The 18841-nt window shown below is 45.9% G+C and overlaps 1 protein-coding gene across 2 annotated transcripts in view; it reads left to right on the top strand.

Moving 5' to 3' along the window:
- Positions 1-18617, top strand: part of LOC142250142 (flavin-containing monooxygenase 5-like) — a 62413-nt gene extending 43796 nt beyond the window's left edge. For both annotated transcript variants that reach the window (XM_075322260.1, XM_075322259.1), the window contains exons 7-9: positions 4602-4951; positions 16393-16465; positions 17828-18617. In XM_075322260.1, the coding sequence (XP_075178375.1) occupies positions 4602-4951; positions 16393-16465; positions 17828-18170 (766 nt within the window). In that variant the 3' untranslated portion in view covers positions 18171-18617. The remainder of the gene's footprint in view (positions 1-4601; positions 4952-16392; positions 16466-17827) is intronic.
- The last annotated feature ends 224 nt before the right edge of the window (positions 18618-18841 follow it).

Here is an 18841-nt window from a genome sequence, read left to right as displayed (position 1 = left end):
AATGAGACTCCACAGTGTGAAGCTGCATCATACAGGAGACTCCACAGTGTGAACCTGCATCATACAGGAGACTCCACAGTGTGAAGCTGCATCATTCTGGAAACACCACAGTGTGAAGCTGCATCATTCTGGAGACACCACAGTGTGAAGCTGCATCATACAAGAGACACCACAGTGTGAAGCTGCATCATTAAGGAGACTCCACAGTGTGAAGCTGCATCATTAAGGAGACTGCACAGTGTGAAGCTGCATCATTAATGAGACTGCACAGTGTGAAGCTGCATCATTAATGAGACTGCACAGTGTGAAGCTGCATCATTAATGAGACTTCACAGTGTGAAGCTGCATGATTCAGGAGACTCCACAGTGTGAACCTGCATCATACAAAAGACTCCACAGTGTGAAGCTGCATCATATAGGAGACTCCACAGTGTGAAGCTGCATCATATAGGAGACTCCACAGTGTGAAGCTGCATCATATAGGAGACTCCACAGTGTGAAGCTGCATCATATAGGAGACTCCACAGTGTGAAGCTGCATCATTCTGGAGACACCACAGTGTGAAGCTGCATCATTCTGGAGACACCACAGTGTGAAGCTGCATCATACAAGAGACACCACAGTGTGAAGCTGCATCATTAATGAGACTGCACAGTGTGAAGCTGCATCATTAATGAGACTGCACAGTGTGAAGTTGCATCATTAATGAGACTGCACAGTGTGAAGCTGCATCATTAATGAGACACCACAGTGTGAAGCTGCATCATTAATGAGACTTCACAGTGTGAAGCTGCATGATTCAGGAGACTCCACAGTGTGAACCTGCATCATACAGGAGACTCCACAGTGTGAAGCTGCATTATTCAGGAGACTCCACAGTGTGAAGCTGCATCATATAGGAGACTCCACAGTGTGAAGCTGCATCATACAGGAGACTACACAGTGTGAAGCTGCATTATTTAGGAGACTCCACAGTGTGAAGCTACATCATACATGAGACTCCACAGTGTGAAGCTGCATCATTCAGGAGACTCCACATTGTGAAGCTGCATCATTCTGGAGACACCACAGTGTGAATCTGCATCATTCTGGAGACACCACAGTGTGAATCTGCATCATTCTGGAGACACGACAGTGTGAAGCTGCATCATACAAGAGACACCACAGTGTGAAAATGCATCATTCAGGAGACTCCACAGTGTGAAGCTGCATCATTAAGGAGAATCCACAGTGTGAAGCTGCATCATTAATGAGACTGCACAGTGTGAAGCTGCATCATTAATGAGACTGCACAGTGTGAAGCTACATGATTCAGGAGACTCCACAGTGTGAAGCTGCATCATACAGGAGACTCCACAGTGTGAAGCTGCATCATACAGGAGACTCCACAGTGTGAAGCTGCATCATTCTGGAGACACCACAGTGTGAAGCTGCATCATACAAGAGAATCCACAGTGTGAAGCTGCATCATTCAGGAGACTCCACAGTGTGAAGCTGCATTATTCTGGAGACTCCACAGTATGAAGCTGCATCATTAATGAGACTGCACAGTGTGAAGCTGCATCATTCAGGAGACTCCACAGTGTGAAGCTGCATTATTCAGGAGACTCCACAGTATATAGCTGCATCATTAATGAGACTGTACAGTGTGTAGCTGCATTATTCAGGAGACTCCACAGTGTGAAGCTGCATTATTCAGGAGACTCCACAGTATGAAGCTGCATCATTAATGAGACTGCACAGTGTGAAGCTGCATCATTCAGGAGACTCCACAGTGTGAAGCTGCATCATACAGGATGCACATAGTCTATATACTGTAGATAAAAAATATGCTCAAGTGCTTCTTTACGGACAGGTTGGGAACCCAATATTTATAACTTTTAAGCCTACATGTGAGTGAGTGTATGTAGTATTTTTAAGTCTAAGCATGACATATGTGAATGTGTTAAAGGGTACAGTGCCTACCAGTAGTATTCAACCCCCTGCAGATTTAGCAGGTTTACACATTCGGAATTAACTTGGCATTGTGACATTTGGACTGTAGATCAGCCTGGAAGTGTGAAATGCACTGCAGCAAAAAAGAATGTTATTTTTTTTTATTTTTTTTTTTTTAAATTGTGAAAAGTTTATTCAGAGGGTCATTTATTATTCAACCCCTCAAACCACAAGAATTCTGTTTGGTTCCCCTAAAGTATTAAGAAGTATTTCAGGCACAAAGAACAATGAGCTTCACATGTTTGGATTAATTATCTCTTTTTCCAGCCTTTTCTGACTAATTAAGACCCTCCCCAAACTTGTGCTCATACTTGGTCAACATGGGAAAGACAAAGGAGCATTCCAAGGCCATCAGAGACAAGATCGTGGATGGTCACAAGGCTGGCTAGGGGTACAAAACCCTTTCCAAAGAGTTGGGCCTACCTGTCTCCACTGTTGGGAGCATCATCCGGAAGTGGAAGGCTTATGGAACTACTGTTAGCCTTCCATGGCCTGGACAGCCTTTGAAAGTTTCCACCCGTGCCGAGGCCATGCTTGTCCGAAGAGTCAAGGCTAACCCAAGGACAACAAGGAAGGAGCTCCGGGAAGATCTCATGGCAGTGGGGACATTGGTTTCAGTCAACACCATAAGTAACGTACTCCACCGCAATGGTCTCCGTTCCAGACGAGCCCGTAAGGTACCTTTACTTTCAAAGCGTCATGTCAAGGCTCATCTACAGTTTGCTCATGATCACTTGGAGAACTCTGAGACAGACTGGTTCAAGGTTCTCTGGTCTGATGAGACCAAGATCGAGATCTTTGGTGCCAACCACACACGTGACATTTGGAGACTGGATGGCACTGCATACGACCCCAAGAATACCATCCCTACAGTCAAGCATGGTGGTGGCAGCATCATGCTGTGGGGCTGTTTCTCAGCCAAGGGGCCTGGCCATCTGGTCCGCATCCATGGGAAGATGGATAGCACGGCCTACCTGGAGATTTTGGCCAAGAACCTCCGCTCCTCCATCAAGGATCTTAAGATGGGTCGTCATTTCATCTTCCAACAAGACAACGACCCAAAGCACACAGCCAAGAAAACCAAGGCCTGGTTCAAGAGGGAAAAAATCAAGGTGTTGCAGTGGCCTAGTCAGTCTCCTGACCTTAACCCAATTGAAAACTTGTGGAAGGAGCTCAAGATTAAAGTCCACATGAGACACCCAAAGAACCTAGATAACTTGGAGAAGATCTGCATGGAGGAGTGGGCCAAGATAACTCCAGAGACCTGTGCCGGCCTGATCAGGTCTTATAAAAGACGATTATTAGCTGTAATTGCAAACAAGGGTTATTCCACAAAATATTAAACCTAGGGGTTGAATAATAATTGACCCACACTTTTATGTTGAAAATGTATTAAAATTTAACTGAGCAACATAACTTGTTGGTTTCTAAGATTTATGCATCTGTTAATAAATCCTGCTCTTGTTTGAAGTTTGCAGGCTCTAACTTATTTGCATCTTATCAAACCTGCTAAATCTGCAGGGGGTTGAATACTACTTGTAGGCACTGTAAGTCAGCATATTCCAGAAAAAAACTTAAATAACCATGTTGTATGGAAATTTCTGCTGTCCCTGTAAGGAATTGTTTATCTGATCATGAAAAATCCCATAGCAACTAGCTGGGGGATTAACATGATCATACAGGTCCTGAGGTATTTTCTTCCTAGTAACGCGGGTGTATGGCTTTGGCCAATTAACACACCGCGCGGGTGTCTGGTGGTTATTTATTGGTTATTTACTTTTTGTGCGGGAAGGTTTTTCCCTATAAAAGAGTGGGTTTTGGTCAGTTGTGCCATTCACAGCTGAAGATCAAAGAAGAATTTGCCCTGCCCTCCCGCCCCCTTTTTTATGTTTCTTTGTGTTGTTTTGTCATTTGTTTTTATTAGAGGGGAAAAATCGCCCGGAGGCTCTGGGTGGATTATGGTAATTAGCTTCTTGAATTTTGTTTTTGGTTTATTATATGGTAATGTTTGGTTATGGTTTATATACTTGTTATTTGGTAACCCTTAATAATAAACAAATGGCCAATTCTTTCCAACCTATACTCTGTAGTCTGTCTCAGTGTTATTTGTATGGGTATGTATGTATGACTATATCTGTGACTGCTGTATACAGGGGCAGACATATCATTGGTGCAGCCTGTGCAGTGGCACAGGGATCGAAAAGATCCGGAGGACCATTTTTATCTCCAGGGCAGGGGTAATTGTGCATTTTGATGATCTCTTTGGCTGCAAAGGGCCCTTAAATTGTTCTTGCACTGGGGCCCTTTTCTGTCTGTGTCCGCCAGTGGCTGTATACCATGTTTATTTATTTACAGCAAACAAATTAAGCGGTGCATTTACACATTTACTATAACCACTAGGCGGCGATATTTACTTATTTACTTTGTGTTTTCCATATGTTAATTAAATACGTATAAAGTCAGGATATCGTGTCCTATATCTGTGCAATTCAGCATAAAAACATTAGTGCTTTCCCAGCAAATATATATTTGTTTTATTTTGATGTTCTTTTCATGACATCATTTTCCATGTGAATTAATTACATTTTTGTTTTTATTTCTACCAGAGTTTTTAGCCAACATCCTATGGTGAATGATGATCTTCCAAACCGTATTATCGCTGGCACTGTCCTCGTGAAATCTAATGTGGCAAAATTTACCGCAACGGATGCCATTTTTGATGATGAAACTGTGGAAAAAGATATCGACGTTGTTGTATTTGCCACAGGTTATTCCTTTAGTTTTCCTTTTTGTGAGGAACTTAAAGTGCAACACAACAAGGTCTCTTTATATAAGTACACCTTCCCGCCGGAGCTCGAAAAACAGACGCTGGCCGTCATTGGATTGATACAACCACTTGGGGCCATTATGCCCATTTCAGAACTACAATGCCGATTGGCCACAAGAATCTTCGCTGGTAAGTAAAATAAGACGGCCAGAGAGCCCCATAGGGGTGAACAGGCCCATGACGATCGGGAGGGTTAGGGTAGGAAAGAGTTAAGTGCTAAGGTTGGAGGCACATAGGGGCTGCCTGATTGGTGGGAGAGTCGGGAAAAGGGATTGGGTGAGGGACAGGATATGGGAGGGTTGGTGTGTGGGTATAAAGGGGGCTGTGCAGAGGTCACTGCCCCTTTTGACCTACAGACAGCGTGTCCCCCCTGCGCTGCTGCCTCCCTGACTGAAGAATGGTGGCGGTGCTGGAGCTGGGGGGGGGGGGGGAGCATCTGAGGACATCGGCGAGGACGCGTCTGCAGGGCTGGAGCGGCTTCTCTGCTCCTGCGCCCGGAGCTGCGCTGCACGCTCGGCGGGCGCGACCGCCGGAGCGTTACTCCCCCGTCGGGGGGGAGAAGACAGATTTAGGAGCCCCTTCGGGGACCCTCCGGGGCAGCGGAGTGCACCTCACCTTTGGACGTGTCTCCGGCCGCCGGGAGGAATCCTCGTCGGAGATTCCGCGGGCCGGGGGTGGGCGGAGCTTATGCGAGGCCTACTTCCGGTCTGCGGCCTGCACGGCCACGGACCAGAGCAGCGGCAGCCCCCAGTGAGGTGCGGGCTGGGGGTGGCGCCCGTCACCACAGAGCGGACGGGGAGACTCCCTGCAGACGGCAGGGGAGAGAGCATGGATGGAGGGACGGATCGGAGCGGTAGTCGGAGGGTGCTGGTGGCAGGGTCTTGCGGTCGGCAGGGCCCTTGCGGCGGTCGGTTATTACGGTACCTCCCAGCAGGGATCAGGCTGGGGGGTGCTCCTGGCATCCGGACGGAGAGGCACGGCCTTCCTGCAGTCGGCAGGGAGGGGGACCACCGGGGGCTACAGAGATTACAGCGGTGCAGCAGGAGGGGGCAGCAAAGAAGGATGGCGGCAGGACGCCGCTCCGCGGCAGGAAACAGAGGACAAATAGGAGGTGCACGGAGGAGCAGGGTGCGGTGACCGTGGGGGTTGACGGCCGCAAGGTGCGGGCTGTCCCCTCGCTGGTCCCCCCAGCGGACTTCAGCAGCTCCTCTTATTCGGGCGAGGAAGAAGGACCGGAGGAGGCGGCAGGACGGATGAACGGCAGCAGGATGTTCGCGGTACGGCTGCTCCGGATTCGGTTCAGAGGCAGCCCGGTGAGAGAACAATCAATATGTTTAATGTTGTGGGTAGTGTTAGCGGGGACGGGGGGTTCCACCGCGGGGAGTGGTTTGCCGGGGGTTTAGTGCGGTCGGTCAGTCGGGGTTACCCGGGGCGGAGTTTTGGGGGCAGCTGCGAAGGGTGTTGTAGGGATCGTCGGCTGGGCGGTCAGGTCGCAGCGGGCCTGGGTCCCTGGCGGGGGGCGTGGGTGGGTCCCACGGTCAGGGTGGCTGCCGGTGGTACCGGTGCGCGAGGTAGAGACTTAGGAGGTTGTGCCGGCGGTCGTTGCGGGTCAGGCGGACGGCGCGGCGGCCGTGGCGTGGGTTAGCGAGGAAATGGAAAAGGATGATGAGGTGGTGCGTTTGGATGATAGGGCACGGAGCGAAGTTACGGGTGCTTTGGGAGTCCGTTAGGGGGGCATTTAAAAAAGGAGGTGAGGGAGTAGATAAGAAAAAGGGAGTATGGGGAAATATTTTCACTGCTTCCCTTGGAAAGTTTAATTTGGATACGGTGAAGGCAAGTGAATCTAAGAGATAAGGAGGTTCAAAAAAAAAAAAAAGGGGGAGGTGTAGGTTGATCCCGAGGACGCTTACTAGCTGGCATTGGAAGGCTGCGCGGCCGGGCATCTGGTGGGAACACAAAAAGATATGTTTGGGGATGCGCTTGATAACGGCTCCGGCGAACCCCCCTTTTTGAGGTGGTGCCAGGGGCCCGGGTGCAGGGGCATGGGGGCCCGGGTGCAGGGGCGTGTTGTAAATTTAGTGAGGGGCAATGTAAGTTTGGGGGCAGCGTGTCGGTTCAAACACGAGTGTTCCGGTTGTGGAATTTTTTCCCACTCTTTGGACAGGTGTTTCAAAGGGGGAATGAAAAGTCGGGGGAAGGTTTTTTGGTAACAGGAAGGACGCTAGTGAGGGTCGAGGGATGCGTCCCTATTTAAATAGATATCCGGATGACCGGGCGGCGGAGCTGTTTGCTACGGGTTTTATGGTAGGTTTCCGGGTTCCGCTTGATTTTGGGGCGCCGGAGTTTCGCCCGGGTAATTCGGGGTCCAAAAAAAGGACATCCGGAGGTGGTGACGGAAAGGCTGCAGAAGGAGGTGGAGCGGGATGGATGGCGGGTCTGGTCCAGGACCCGTCACCCCCCAACTTGAGGGTTTTCGGCGCTGCTGGGAGTGGTACCCAAGAAGGAGTCGAACGAGTACCGGCTCCTTCATCATCTCTATTACCCGGCTGGGTTGTTGGTGAACGGCGGGATTTCACCCGAGTGCCGGCGGTCTGTTATGTATCATTTGACAAGGCGTGGGAGTTAGTGTGGGTAGTGGGCAAGGGGCCCCGATGACCAAGGCGGACGTGGAAGCAGCTTTACGGTTACTTCCGGTGCACCCGGAGAGTTTTTGCACCTTTGGGTGCAGGTGGGATGGGCAATACTATGTGGATCAGTGCCTGCCCATGGGTTGTTCTATTTCGTGCGCTTAGTTTGAAGCGTCAGTTCGTGTGTGGAATGGGTAGTCAGGGATGTGGCGGGTGTCCACTCAGTGATACACTATTTGGATGATTTCTTTTGCGTGGGCCCAGTGGGCTCCTCGGTTTGTTCCTTGCTGTTATTTACATGAGAACGCATTGCAGGAAGCCTGGGGATTCGGTGGCACGGGGGGAAGACAGAAGGGCCAGTGACGTCCTTGTGTTTCTTGGGCTTTGAAATTGACACGGTGGCTATGGTATGCCGATTGCCGGAGGACGAGCTGCGTGTTGAAGGTGTCGGTGCAGTTGTTGCACTGGGGCTAAGAAGGTGCGGTTACAGGATTTTAGTCGGTCCTTGGGAAGTTGAATTTTGCCGGTCGCACTAGGCCTATGGGGCGAATAGTTAGCAGGCGTCTGGCGAGCGCAATGGCAGGGGTGATTGCTACAAATTATGTGTCAGAGTGTCAATGACAATGAAAGAAGGTTTGCTGGTGTGGGGCTGCATTCCTTGAATGATACAACGGACGGACGTTATGGGTGAGCAGGGCAGTATCAGATAGCCAGCCGGAGCTGTTTATTGATGCGGCGGGGGCATCACGTTTTGGGGCAATTTTAGGACGCATCGGTGTGTGGGCTGATGGCCACGGCTTTGGGTGGAAAAAGGGGTTTGTGACATATTTGGCGCTGGTGGAAATGTTCCCCCAGCATAGTGGTATTGGAGTTTTGGGGCCCAGAAGTTGCGGGCAAGAAGCTTGGTGTGCATTGTACTGACATGGTGGTGGTGTATTTCGATCAATTCATGGTCTTCAAAATCGCTCCCGGTGGTGTGCTACTTGAGACATCTGGGTTGGGGTTGTTTAGAACCCAACAGGCGCGTTGTGGCGCAGCATGTGCCCGGAGTGCAAAGTGAAGTGGCTGATGCGCTCTCGGTTTCAGTTCAACAGGTTCAGGCGAATGGTGCCTGGAGCGGACAAGGTGGGAGAACTATGCCCGGCATGGCTGTGTGACCTGGCGTCGGGTAGCATTTGAGGGAATCAGGAGACCGGTGACTGAGGCTACTTGTGCCGATGTCAGGCTGTGTGGCGAGAATGGGAGGAATTGGAGAAGGCGGCTTTTATGGAGCTTGGTTAGACAGGCTGAGTGCTGGGGGTTTTTGTCATTGATTAGCTGGGATTTTTTCAGCAGGCCGGTCCGTTTCGGTGATGATTACAAGTTGGGCGGTGTTGGCCTTCTTGTTAAAATGCAAGGGGTTCGGGACGTGGCAAAGGATTTTCTGGTGCGGTGGGGGATAAAGGGTTTTCAAAGGACGCGTGGTCGCGAGACAGGAGACGGCCACTATTGTTTCCGTCGTTGATTGGTTGGTGATGTGGTTGGGGGTATATATGCTCGTCCGATTAGGTACGAGGCTGTTTAAGGTTGCCTTCGTATTGGCATTTTGGGGTTTTCTGCATCAGGGAATTTGGTAGCCCTGCCAGGCATGCGGTAGGCGGGCTGTTATTAGAGGTTGTTACGCTTGGTAAGGATGGCGTGAGTGCCGGTATGGTTTTCGATAGACAGACCAATTAGGTGGGGGACGTCTGGTGACATTGTTTGAATTGCCAGGGCACCACCTATGCCCGGTGGGTCAGGTGGTGGAATTCTTGCAGGTGTGGGGTGGCTACCCCGGTGTTTCTTTAGACATGTGGATGGATATGCCTTATCGTGAGTCCAGTATGGCAGTGTTGAAGAAGGCTTTAGTAAAGGCCGGGGGAGTAGCCAAGGGTTATGGGCCCACTCCTTTCGGATTGGGGCAGCGACTGAAGCGGCTAAGTGGGGGGGCTGAGTGAGGATGGGACCCGGTGGATTGGGAGCTGGGATTCCTCCGGGTTTCGTTTGTATATTAGACCACATCTGATTAGGTGATGTTTGGTGACAGGGGGGGGTCCTTTATTGAGGACGGTTTGGTGGGCAGTCTCTTTGTACGGAGCGGCGATGTAGGAAGCCCGTGTAAAAAAAAAAAATGGCTCGGAGTTCGGGGCATGACTTGGAGTAGAGTTCGCCCTGAATTGGTGTATTATAGCTGGATTGACAAGGAACCTGTGGTTTTAATGCTGCAGGTGGGGGGGGAATGACTTTGGAGCGTGGATGGTGTGGGAGTTAAAAGTGAGAGCAAGGTGGATTTACTTCATTTGGGGAGGGCGTTCCATGGCATGGTGATTGTGAGGTCCGATATGGTAGCCCGAAGGCAGTGGCGTTTTAGGAGTGGACCGGATTAACAGGGCCTGGGAAAAATGGAACCGGGCGATGGGCAGGTTTGGAGCGTGGAACGGAGGTTGGTGGTTCGATTCGAGGAGTTGGAGAAGTACACCGAGCAGTATTTGAGGCGTGATGGGGTCCATTCTCACGGATGGCGGTGGGATTTGTGGAAGTTGGGTTTGAAGGATGGAAAGGAACGAGCATTGGGGGTGTGGGGGGCCCGGGCCAAGTAAGGTGTCACTTGGCCGGTCTGTGGCGGGGTGATAGGTCCGTTCAGAGAGGTTTGGTGTACCGACAGTAGGTTTGTTGGTATGAAGCCACTCAGGGGGAGTGGCTTTGAGTTGGATGGGAACTTGTAGGCGGAGGTCCTGCAGGTTCTGGGGAGGGGTAATTAACGATGGAACGTTAATTACCCTACACCTCGGGTCGGTTTGGTCACGGCCGAGGTGGTCCCCTGGGCCGGTTGGAGGTTACGGCCGGGGGATAGGAATGATGGTTTGGCTCTCGGATGGACCTATCAGGTGTCATTTTGTGGAGAATATGTATATATGTACAGGTTCAGGTGTTAATGGGGTGGCATGTTGAGCCACAAGTTTGGTACATATATACTGTTGAATAAAGCTGTGGCCATTCGGCAATAAAGTTGGAGTCTGTGTCGTTACTAATATGTTTAAATTAAGGGGAAGTTTGTCACTGGAGACCCGTTTATCCCTTATAGATACGTCATGAGTTCAGCCAGTAAATAAGTAGAACTGTTGATAGGATAAGAGACATGTGATCATTGGCGCACGTAAACCCAGTTGTTGTAGCTCCACTCTATTCATATGGAGGCATGACACGCATGCACACCACCCCTCCATTCATAGTCCATATGGCAACGAAGAGATAGTAGTACAGTACTCGACTATCCCAGCAATTTAAAGGGAACCTCTTAGCTTGGATAATTCTTTTAAATTGCAGATATAGAGCTAATCTATAGGATAATAGCGTTATTATTGCACCCAGCTGTTGCACTTTAACCCCTTCACGACCGGACGATTTTGCGCTTTCCGTTTTTTTTCGCCATTCTTTCAATAGACATAACTTTTTTATTTTTTAGCCAATCTGGACATGTGAGGGCTCGTTTTTTGCAGAATGAGCTGTGCTTGTAAATGAGACCGTGAGTTTTACCATATAGTGTACTGCAAAATGGCAAACAAAAATTCCAAATGCGGAAAAATTGCAAAAAAAGTGCGAGTGCACTATTGTTTTTGTGATATTTTATTCACTGAGTTCACTATATGGTAACAGTGATGTGTGTGTGTGTGATGCCTGAGGTTGGTGCGAGTTTGTAGACACCAAACATGAATTGGTTTACTTCTGATTTTTTTTTTTAAAGGGGTGGTTCACCCATATTTTTTATTGTCTAGTTCGATATTATATTGAGAAACAATGTTTCTCTCAAATACCTTGTGTTGGCAATAGTGCCTGTGAGAGGTGCTATTACAGACCGCTGTTCCCCGCTCTGGTGACGTCACGTCAAGTGCCGCACAAGTCTCATCCCTGCGGCCGGCTGCAGTCTTCCTGACTCACTGGGCTGTGGGCGGTGTTTCACCACTGTCAAAGCTCAGCGCATCTCCTGCTTGCAGCGTTCTGCTGTGAGGGAGCAGGGAGCAGATGGGCTGCTACAGTGGTGAAACACCGCTCACAGCTCATTGAGTCAAGAAGATTGCAGCCGGCCGCACGGATGTGGCGTGTGCGGCACTTGACGTGACGTCACCAGAGCGGGGAACAGCGGTCTGCAATAGTGCCTCTCACAGGCACTATTGCCATCATAAGGTATTTGAGAGAAACATTGTTTCTCAATATAATATTGAACTAGACAATAAAAAATATGGGTGAACCACCCCTTTAAATAAAAATATATCAGAAGTTTGTTTGAAAAAAGTGGCATACGTTTTGCGCCATTTTCCGCGACCCATAGCGTTCTCATTTTTTGGGATCTATGGCTCATTAATGGCTCATTTTTTTCATCTCGGGCTGACGTTTTTAACAATACCATTTTGCGCCGATGCTACGCTTTGATCGCCTGTTATTGCATTTTGTACAAAATATGCGGCGACCAAAAAACTTAATTTTTGCATTTGGAATTTTTTTGCCGCTACGCAGTTTACCAATCAGATTAATTGATTTTATATTTTGAACGCGGCGATACCAAATGTGTGTATATTTGTTATTTTTTTAACCTTTAATTTTTAATGGGGCGAAAGGGGGGGGTGACTTGAACCTTTTAGGTTTTTTATTTTTTTTTTAATTTTCAAAACTTTTTTTAAACTTTTTTTTTTTTTTTTTATTTTACTAGGGTACTAGAAGGATCAGCAGTCTGATCGCTCATTCACTTCTCCTGATCAGAGCAGCACCGCGCAGACCGGGAGAAATGCTCATCTCTTATAACCTGCAGTACTTGGCTGCTGGTTAAAGGACCTGAGTCATGTGAGCTACAGGAGTCCTCACATGACCCTGTGCTACCATGACAACCACCAGATCCACATGATTACGTCACGTGACTTCCAGTATCGGACAGTGAGTAAACTTCTACCACAATCATCGTTAAAATTGCGCTGTCACTTCTTGACAGAGCCATTTAAGGGCTTAACAGGTATGAGTCAATAGCGATTCCACTCATACCTGTGAGGAACACATGTCAACTGTACAAAACAGCTGACATGTGCGCCGATCCTCGCCCATATTAACACTATGACCGCAGGGACCTAATATCACGGTCGTTAAGGGGTACACCATGTAGGAGAAAATGAACTTTATTATTTTCAGAAATTGCTGGTGTTGAGTCATGCCATGCTTAAGAGCCACTCATAAATCTCAATTCGAAATGCGTAGGTGATCAGATTTTTTTTCAGGATGTCCTGTTTTTAACTTGCGTGCTTCCACTGTAAAAAAAAAGGATAAATTCTATATTCTATAAGATGTCAACTCAACATAAGTAGTTTTTATACCTAGATTTACCCTGTGTCGGTATATTAGTCTCATTGCCCCAGAGTGATGAATCAGGGCAGTACTCTCTCACTACAAGTCCTTTAGCTCCTCTGAGTCCTTAGCAGAGACTCTTTTGCCCAGTGAATATTGTGCCCAGGTCCTATCTTAATAAAGGGGCACGTTTTTGCCATCCAACATAGTTACATCTTTCCAGACCCAACATGAAAATTGGGTGAGAGAGTAACACTTCAAAACTAAAATGGGGAAGTTTGGTTCCATGCACATGTGTCATCATGGTCATCCCTCTGCTAAAAGAATTTAGTGACTGGTTCTGGGTCTGAGTCTCACTTTACCTGGTGAGATTCTGCTATTTAAATGTGATTTTCTTTCTATTGGGTAAGAGAGGGTTAATGTCAGTTTGTTTTCCAGCGGTCTCAGACTTCTGATCAGGTGCTTCCAGTTTGGACCACTCCCAGTCCCTTTTTATACTCTCTGCTACTAGCAGAGGGGACCGCTTATTCTTGATTCATTTGGATTCTGGACTGGGAGGAAGAAGGAGCTATTACCCTCTGCCGTAGTTGCTGTTTTGACTGCAGCTTTCTGTTGTATTTTCCCCCTGTCTGTCTTCTTTTCCTAGTGTGTTGTTTCAGTGCTGCGGTGGGACTAGCATCCTTCACCTGCCTACTCCCTAGCCAGGGACTATTGTAGGGTCATCTCAAGGCTTCAGGTTCCTGCTTAGCGACAGGTGAAGAACCTGTATAGGGACTGGCTAGCAATGCAGGGTACAGCAGTAGATAAGTGGAGGAGGTAGCCATCTTCCCTCTCATTAGCGCTATGGACTACTGTTGTTAAAGTGTTCCCAAGTGTCCCCTCTGTTTGTAGTTGGTGTACCCCTTGTTGTAATGTGTTTTGGTTCACACCAGACTCTCCCCTAGTCCACGTTGTGACAACATGACATACAAGTGCTGCCCTTTCCCTCAAATGGGATTCTCCAAGAAATGTACTAAAATACATAATACACATTTAAATATTAAATCATTTGCTAAATACCTTTTACATAGCAAAAATATGTTTTATCTACTGCACTCTGTCAGTATTCCAAGATGGCAGCTGCCATAAATCCCAAGCCGTCCTAGAGTTCAGAGGACATGTAGTAGGATGCGCCGAGTGAAGTACAGGACAAATGTCATGTCAGTGCAGTGTCTGGTCAGACAATCAGGCATCCGGAACAAACATTCCTCTGTTCAGTCAACCTGACAGGACACTGAGAGGAGCCAAACTAAAGGAGGAGAAGATACATTCCTTTCTTCAGCTGACTGAAGATGAATATTCATCTCAGTCATCCTGACAGTTTTAGTGCATCTGTCTCTTGTTTCATGCAGTCCATCCTACTACATGTCCAGGAAGCTGCCATGTTTAAAATCCGGACAAAGTGCAGTAGATAAAAAATGCCTTTTTGCTAAATAAAGGTATTTTGAAAAATGTTTAACCCCTTAATGACCCAGGACGTATATCCTAGGTCACCTCCACCCAGTTACCGCAAGCCCACTGTTATCCCAGCTGTGTGGCTAACATGCACGGTTGGATGAGATACATTTATAATAGAAACAGTTGTCATAGGTTCAGCCAGAGACTGTGAGCATAAACATGTAGTCAAGTAGTATATTGCAACAATTTATCATACCAATAGTAAGGCACAGATTGGGAGGCCAACACAAGGAAAAAAACCCCGACGCACGTTTCGTGTGTCCAAATAATCTTCTTCCTCATTAGGGATGGGTATTCCAATCCCCTATGAGGAGGAAGCATATTATTTGAATATGCAAAACACTCGTCAGGGATCTTCTCCATTTGTTGGCCTCCCACTCTACACCTTACTAGTGGAATGATGCATTGTTGCCATGTACTCCTTGACTATATGTTTATTCTCATACTTTCTATGTCTATTATATTTGTATCTCATCCAGCTTCCATGTGGGCATTGATCATACATTTGTCACTTTATATGCACATATTGTAATGCCCTCTGTGTCTGGCTAACAATGAATTGATTCAGTCATCTTTATATTATTTGTATCATTTTTTAACTTTGTACATCAATAACATGTTATATTCTTAGCCTTTATACTCCACAGTCCTCCTTGTTGATCATTATTAGCCTGTGGAGCTGCTCTTTTTACCATTTTAGGTAGTTCAATCCACTCTCTTATGGCCCTCTTTTTCGTTTAGGCATGTACCAGGTGCATTTTGTGTATCTTACTGCTCAGAGAGGTGACTGTTTTCATTCATTGCCAAAATCCTGTTTAGGGAGGGCCTACAAGATCTCAAAAAGTTTTGTGAATTGATTTTAGGTCCATATTCAACCCAAAATGATTCAACTAGCTAAATTTTAATAATTCCAGCCCACAGCCATACCCAAACTCCACCTTGCAGGTATTTAAGTTGAAGTAGAGGTGTGTGTCCCTTACCAATCCAATCACAGCCCAGCTACCTGGTTCCTCAAGAGTCACTGACATCGCTTCAGCCCATAAAACCTTTGAGGAACCTGTCTTCAGATATTACTTGACCCAGTCTTTGTTTCACCGCCTATGTCTTGTTCAGTGTGAGTCAGGTTTCAACTCCCTTACCTTGTCCATGTCTCTTAGCACTGAATACCTTGTACTTCTGGGCTGTCCTGGGAAGTGCAGTTCTGGAATTTGACTGTACTGACGAATAATGGCTTCCTGGACACTTCACGTTTCATTCTTCTGTGCACCTTTTTTTCCTCAACATGGTTTTTGTGGCTCTATTGGCTATTTACAACAAAATGTTTGATAGTTCTGTGATTGTGCCCTAATATCTTAGCAGTTTCAAGAGTGCTACGTCCCTCTATAAGACTTGTAATATTGACTTTTCAGTTAAATCTCTTTTTTAGACCATTTTGTCTGAGGGCAACAAGCTGCATAATAATTCTGCACCCCTTGATAAAAGGTTTCATATCCTTAGGCCTCACCCTCGCTCATTACACAATTTCCCATCACCTGATCTGCTTCATCCAATAAGCATTCAAGTTTATACACCTTAGAGTTGGAATATCAGCATAAAAATTGTGATACGGTCAAGATACTCACCTGCCTAATAATTGTGAACATAGTGTAGCTGGAGACTGATATAGGCGCCATAGAACGACTCCATTTTGTTCAGATCCATAACGTAACTATGTGCATGAGACCAGTATATGAAATTTCACATTGAATAATAACAATGCTATTCCCAGGTAGTATATTTGTGGCTTATCCCAGGACCAATGAAATGAGCGTCCAGCTAAAATCAGTACCCTAAGAAACCACCATTGTCAGTGGGGAGTTGGTCGAAACTCTATCCATTTGTATGTACATTGCATTTATCTCAGCATTGGTAGCAACATACATTGGTGGGACCCTTCATTTACTATAGTCATATCCTAAATTGGCAAGATGGGAATACCCCTTTGAAGAAAAACATCTATATTTAGGAAATAGAAATGTGATCTATATATTGGCATCATTTGTCACATTGGTTTATTGAAACTTAATACCATATATGATTATTGCTTTGGTGTTTTAGGACAAATACGACTGCCCTCCATCAGTGGCATGAAAGAGGATATCAGAAAAAAGAAAGAAGAAATGGAAAAACGGTAATTTTACTTATTCTTGTAAATAGGTATATGCTCTGTATGTTGGAAGGAAGGAGATCCTTGAATGGTTTGAAGAAAACCAATTGATTCCGTGAACCTGTGGATGGAAAAAATAATTAGAACAGAGCACAAATGTTTCTGGTCCAAGAGCTACATTGGTTGCATTACTTCCAAAGACCACAATAAAATGTAGCAGGGGGATTTTTGTCTAAGTTATTTTAAGCATATTGACTGATGGAGGTTTCAGTTTTGGGATTCTCCTGGAGACATCTGAGTGTTTCATAGCTTTCTTCCACATTTACTCTTAATCGACGATGATGTAGATGTAGATCATTGTGCAGGAAGTGGTTAATTTGTAATTATTTAGGACTTTCTTGACTGCTTTTATAGCTGTTGAGATGTGTTTAAATCATCATTTCAAGGAGACGTTGCTCACAGGGTTCTCTTGAGGCTAGTCTAATGCCATGCCTCTTTGATAGAAACGATAAAATATAGTGTAGAATAAAATGTCTCATATGTATGGAACCGTATAGACGGTGGCGTAACTAAACTCCAATGAGAGGGAGTGCTAAGTTTGGGCCTGCCCTCCCCTCACATGCTGGGCAGATGTATGGGCCATTGTAGCATTCTAAATCCTATACATACATACATACGACTTGCCCCCACCCTTCCTTCATTATGTAGTAATGTCCTCCATCCTGTACTAATATCTCCCATCCTGGTATATATGTCCTTATCCTGGGCCCCTTCCTGGTATATATGTCTTTCTAACAGAAAAACACAAATTAACAGCTCACCAGACTGTAATGGATGACTGTGATTCCCAGAAATCCTGGAGCGGTATCCAGATGCAAAAAAACATGCCTTTTAGTCATGACGATATATGTCCTTCTTCTGGGCCCCTTGCTGATATATAGCTCACGTTCTGTCTCTAACGCATAAAAAATACAACTACTCACTTCCCTTTATACCCACATCATGCTGTGTCTTCTGTAGCCAGCGGGCAGTGGCCGACAGTTGAAATCGTATTGCGTGCCATGGCACATAATTTCACTGTCATGTGCCTCCAGTCACCTCTGGTCAGCAGTCTGTATTGCAGTGCAAGGATCCAACGGGTCTCTGTGCTGCAATGCACTTCAGCTGGATGTGCACCCTCAAAAGCACATCCAGCTGAAGCATGCACTGGGGTCGGCGAGCCTCTGTACCCCTCTGCGACTGCAATCGTTATGACCCTAGGCATAGATAATTAAAAAAAAAAAAATTGTAATACTCAGGGGAGCAGCAAGAATAAAAAAAGGGCAAAAACTGGCATGGTGATGGGTACTTTAAATTTAATTTCTTTATCTCTTCTGTCATCTTCAGCTATGTCTGCAGTCAGCGGCACACCATACAGGTGGACTATTTGGAATACATGGATGAACTTGCAGAATTGCTAGGTGTTAAACCAAAAATGATAAGTCTCTTTCTAACTGATCCCCAGCTTGCCTGGAGTGTGTATTTTGGGCCTTGTACGCCGTATCAATATCGGATATCAGGACCTGGGAAGTGGGTGAAAGCGAGGACAACCATCTTATCTCAATGGGACAGGGTCTTGAAACCAATGAAAACACGATATGTAGAACCAAGCTCACGCTTTCTTCTTCTACATGTGGTCGTAGGGCTTGTCATTTTGGCTGCTGCTTTTTTCTACTTTCATGATTGTTGATGAAGATGTTGATATGGCTTCCAATAATAACACTAGTTTGTACCGCAGATGCCAGATATATTATCTACTGTATATAGTGTGGTCATTCTGATTGTTTCTGTAAGTTTCATCACTGTCTGGGTGAACATAACAGATTTTCATAGGATCCCTATTCGTAAGGTAATCTATTTTCTGGAAAATAATAATGTTTATTGTTGTCTACTGGATTGGTATAAGGAATTTCATCCATAATTTTCTTAGACTACTTGGCACGCCAATAAGGGATTTAATAGTCTTGACGCTATCCTACAAAGACTTTCGCTTTTAATTCTAATATATTACTTGTAAATCCTGCTCCAATATTACATGACTGCATGCGTTTTATATTAGTGTCGAGTTGTAATTTTGATATAAAGTTTTTTTGATTTTAGTAAAAGAAAACAATAAAACATTTTAAATTTCTTGAAATTGTGCACTTTTTTCTTTTGTTTTAATTATATGTATTATGCAGATATAATATAAATACTGCCATATCCAACAGATTTTTATGTAATAATGGATTCATGTAGTGTTTATCATTTACAGCTTATATCCAACCTCAATCGCTCTTGTTTGAAAGAATAATTATAGAAATAAAAAAAATATAAAAAGATAAATTTAGACTTTGACATATAATGGATCCATCTAGTACA

Source organism: Anomaloglossus baeobatrachus, chromosome 8 (assembly GCF_048569485.1).
Source record: "Anomaloglossus baeobatrachus isolate aAnoBae1 chromosome 8, aAnoBae1.hap1, whole genome shotgun sequence".
NCBI lineage: Eukaryota > Metazoa > Chordata > Amphibia > Anura > Aromobatidae > Anomaloglossus > Anomaloglossus baeobatrachus.
The sequence above is the reverse complement of the archived record's forward strand: the minus strand, read 5'-3'. Positions and strand labels throughout refer to the sequence as shown.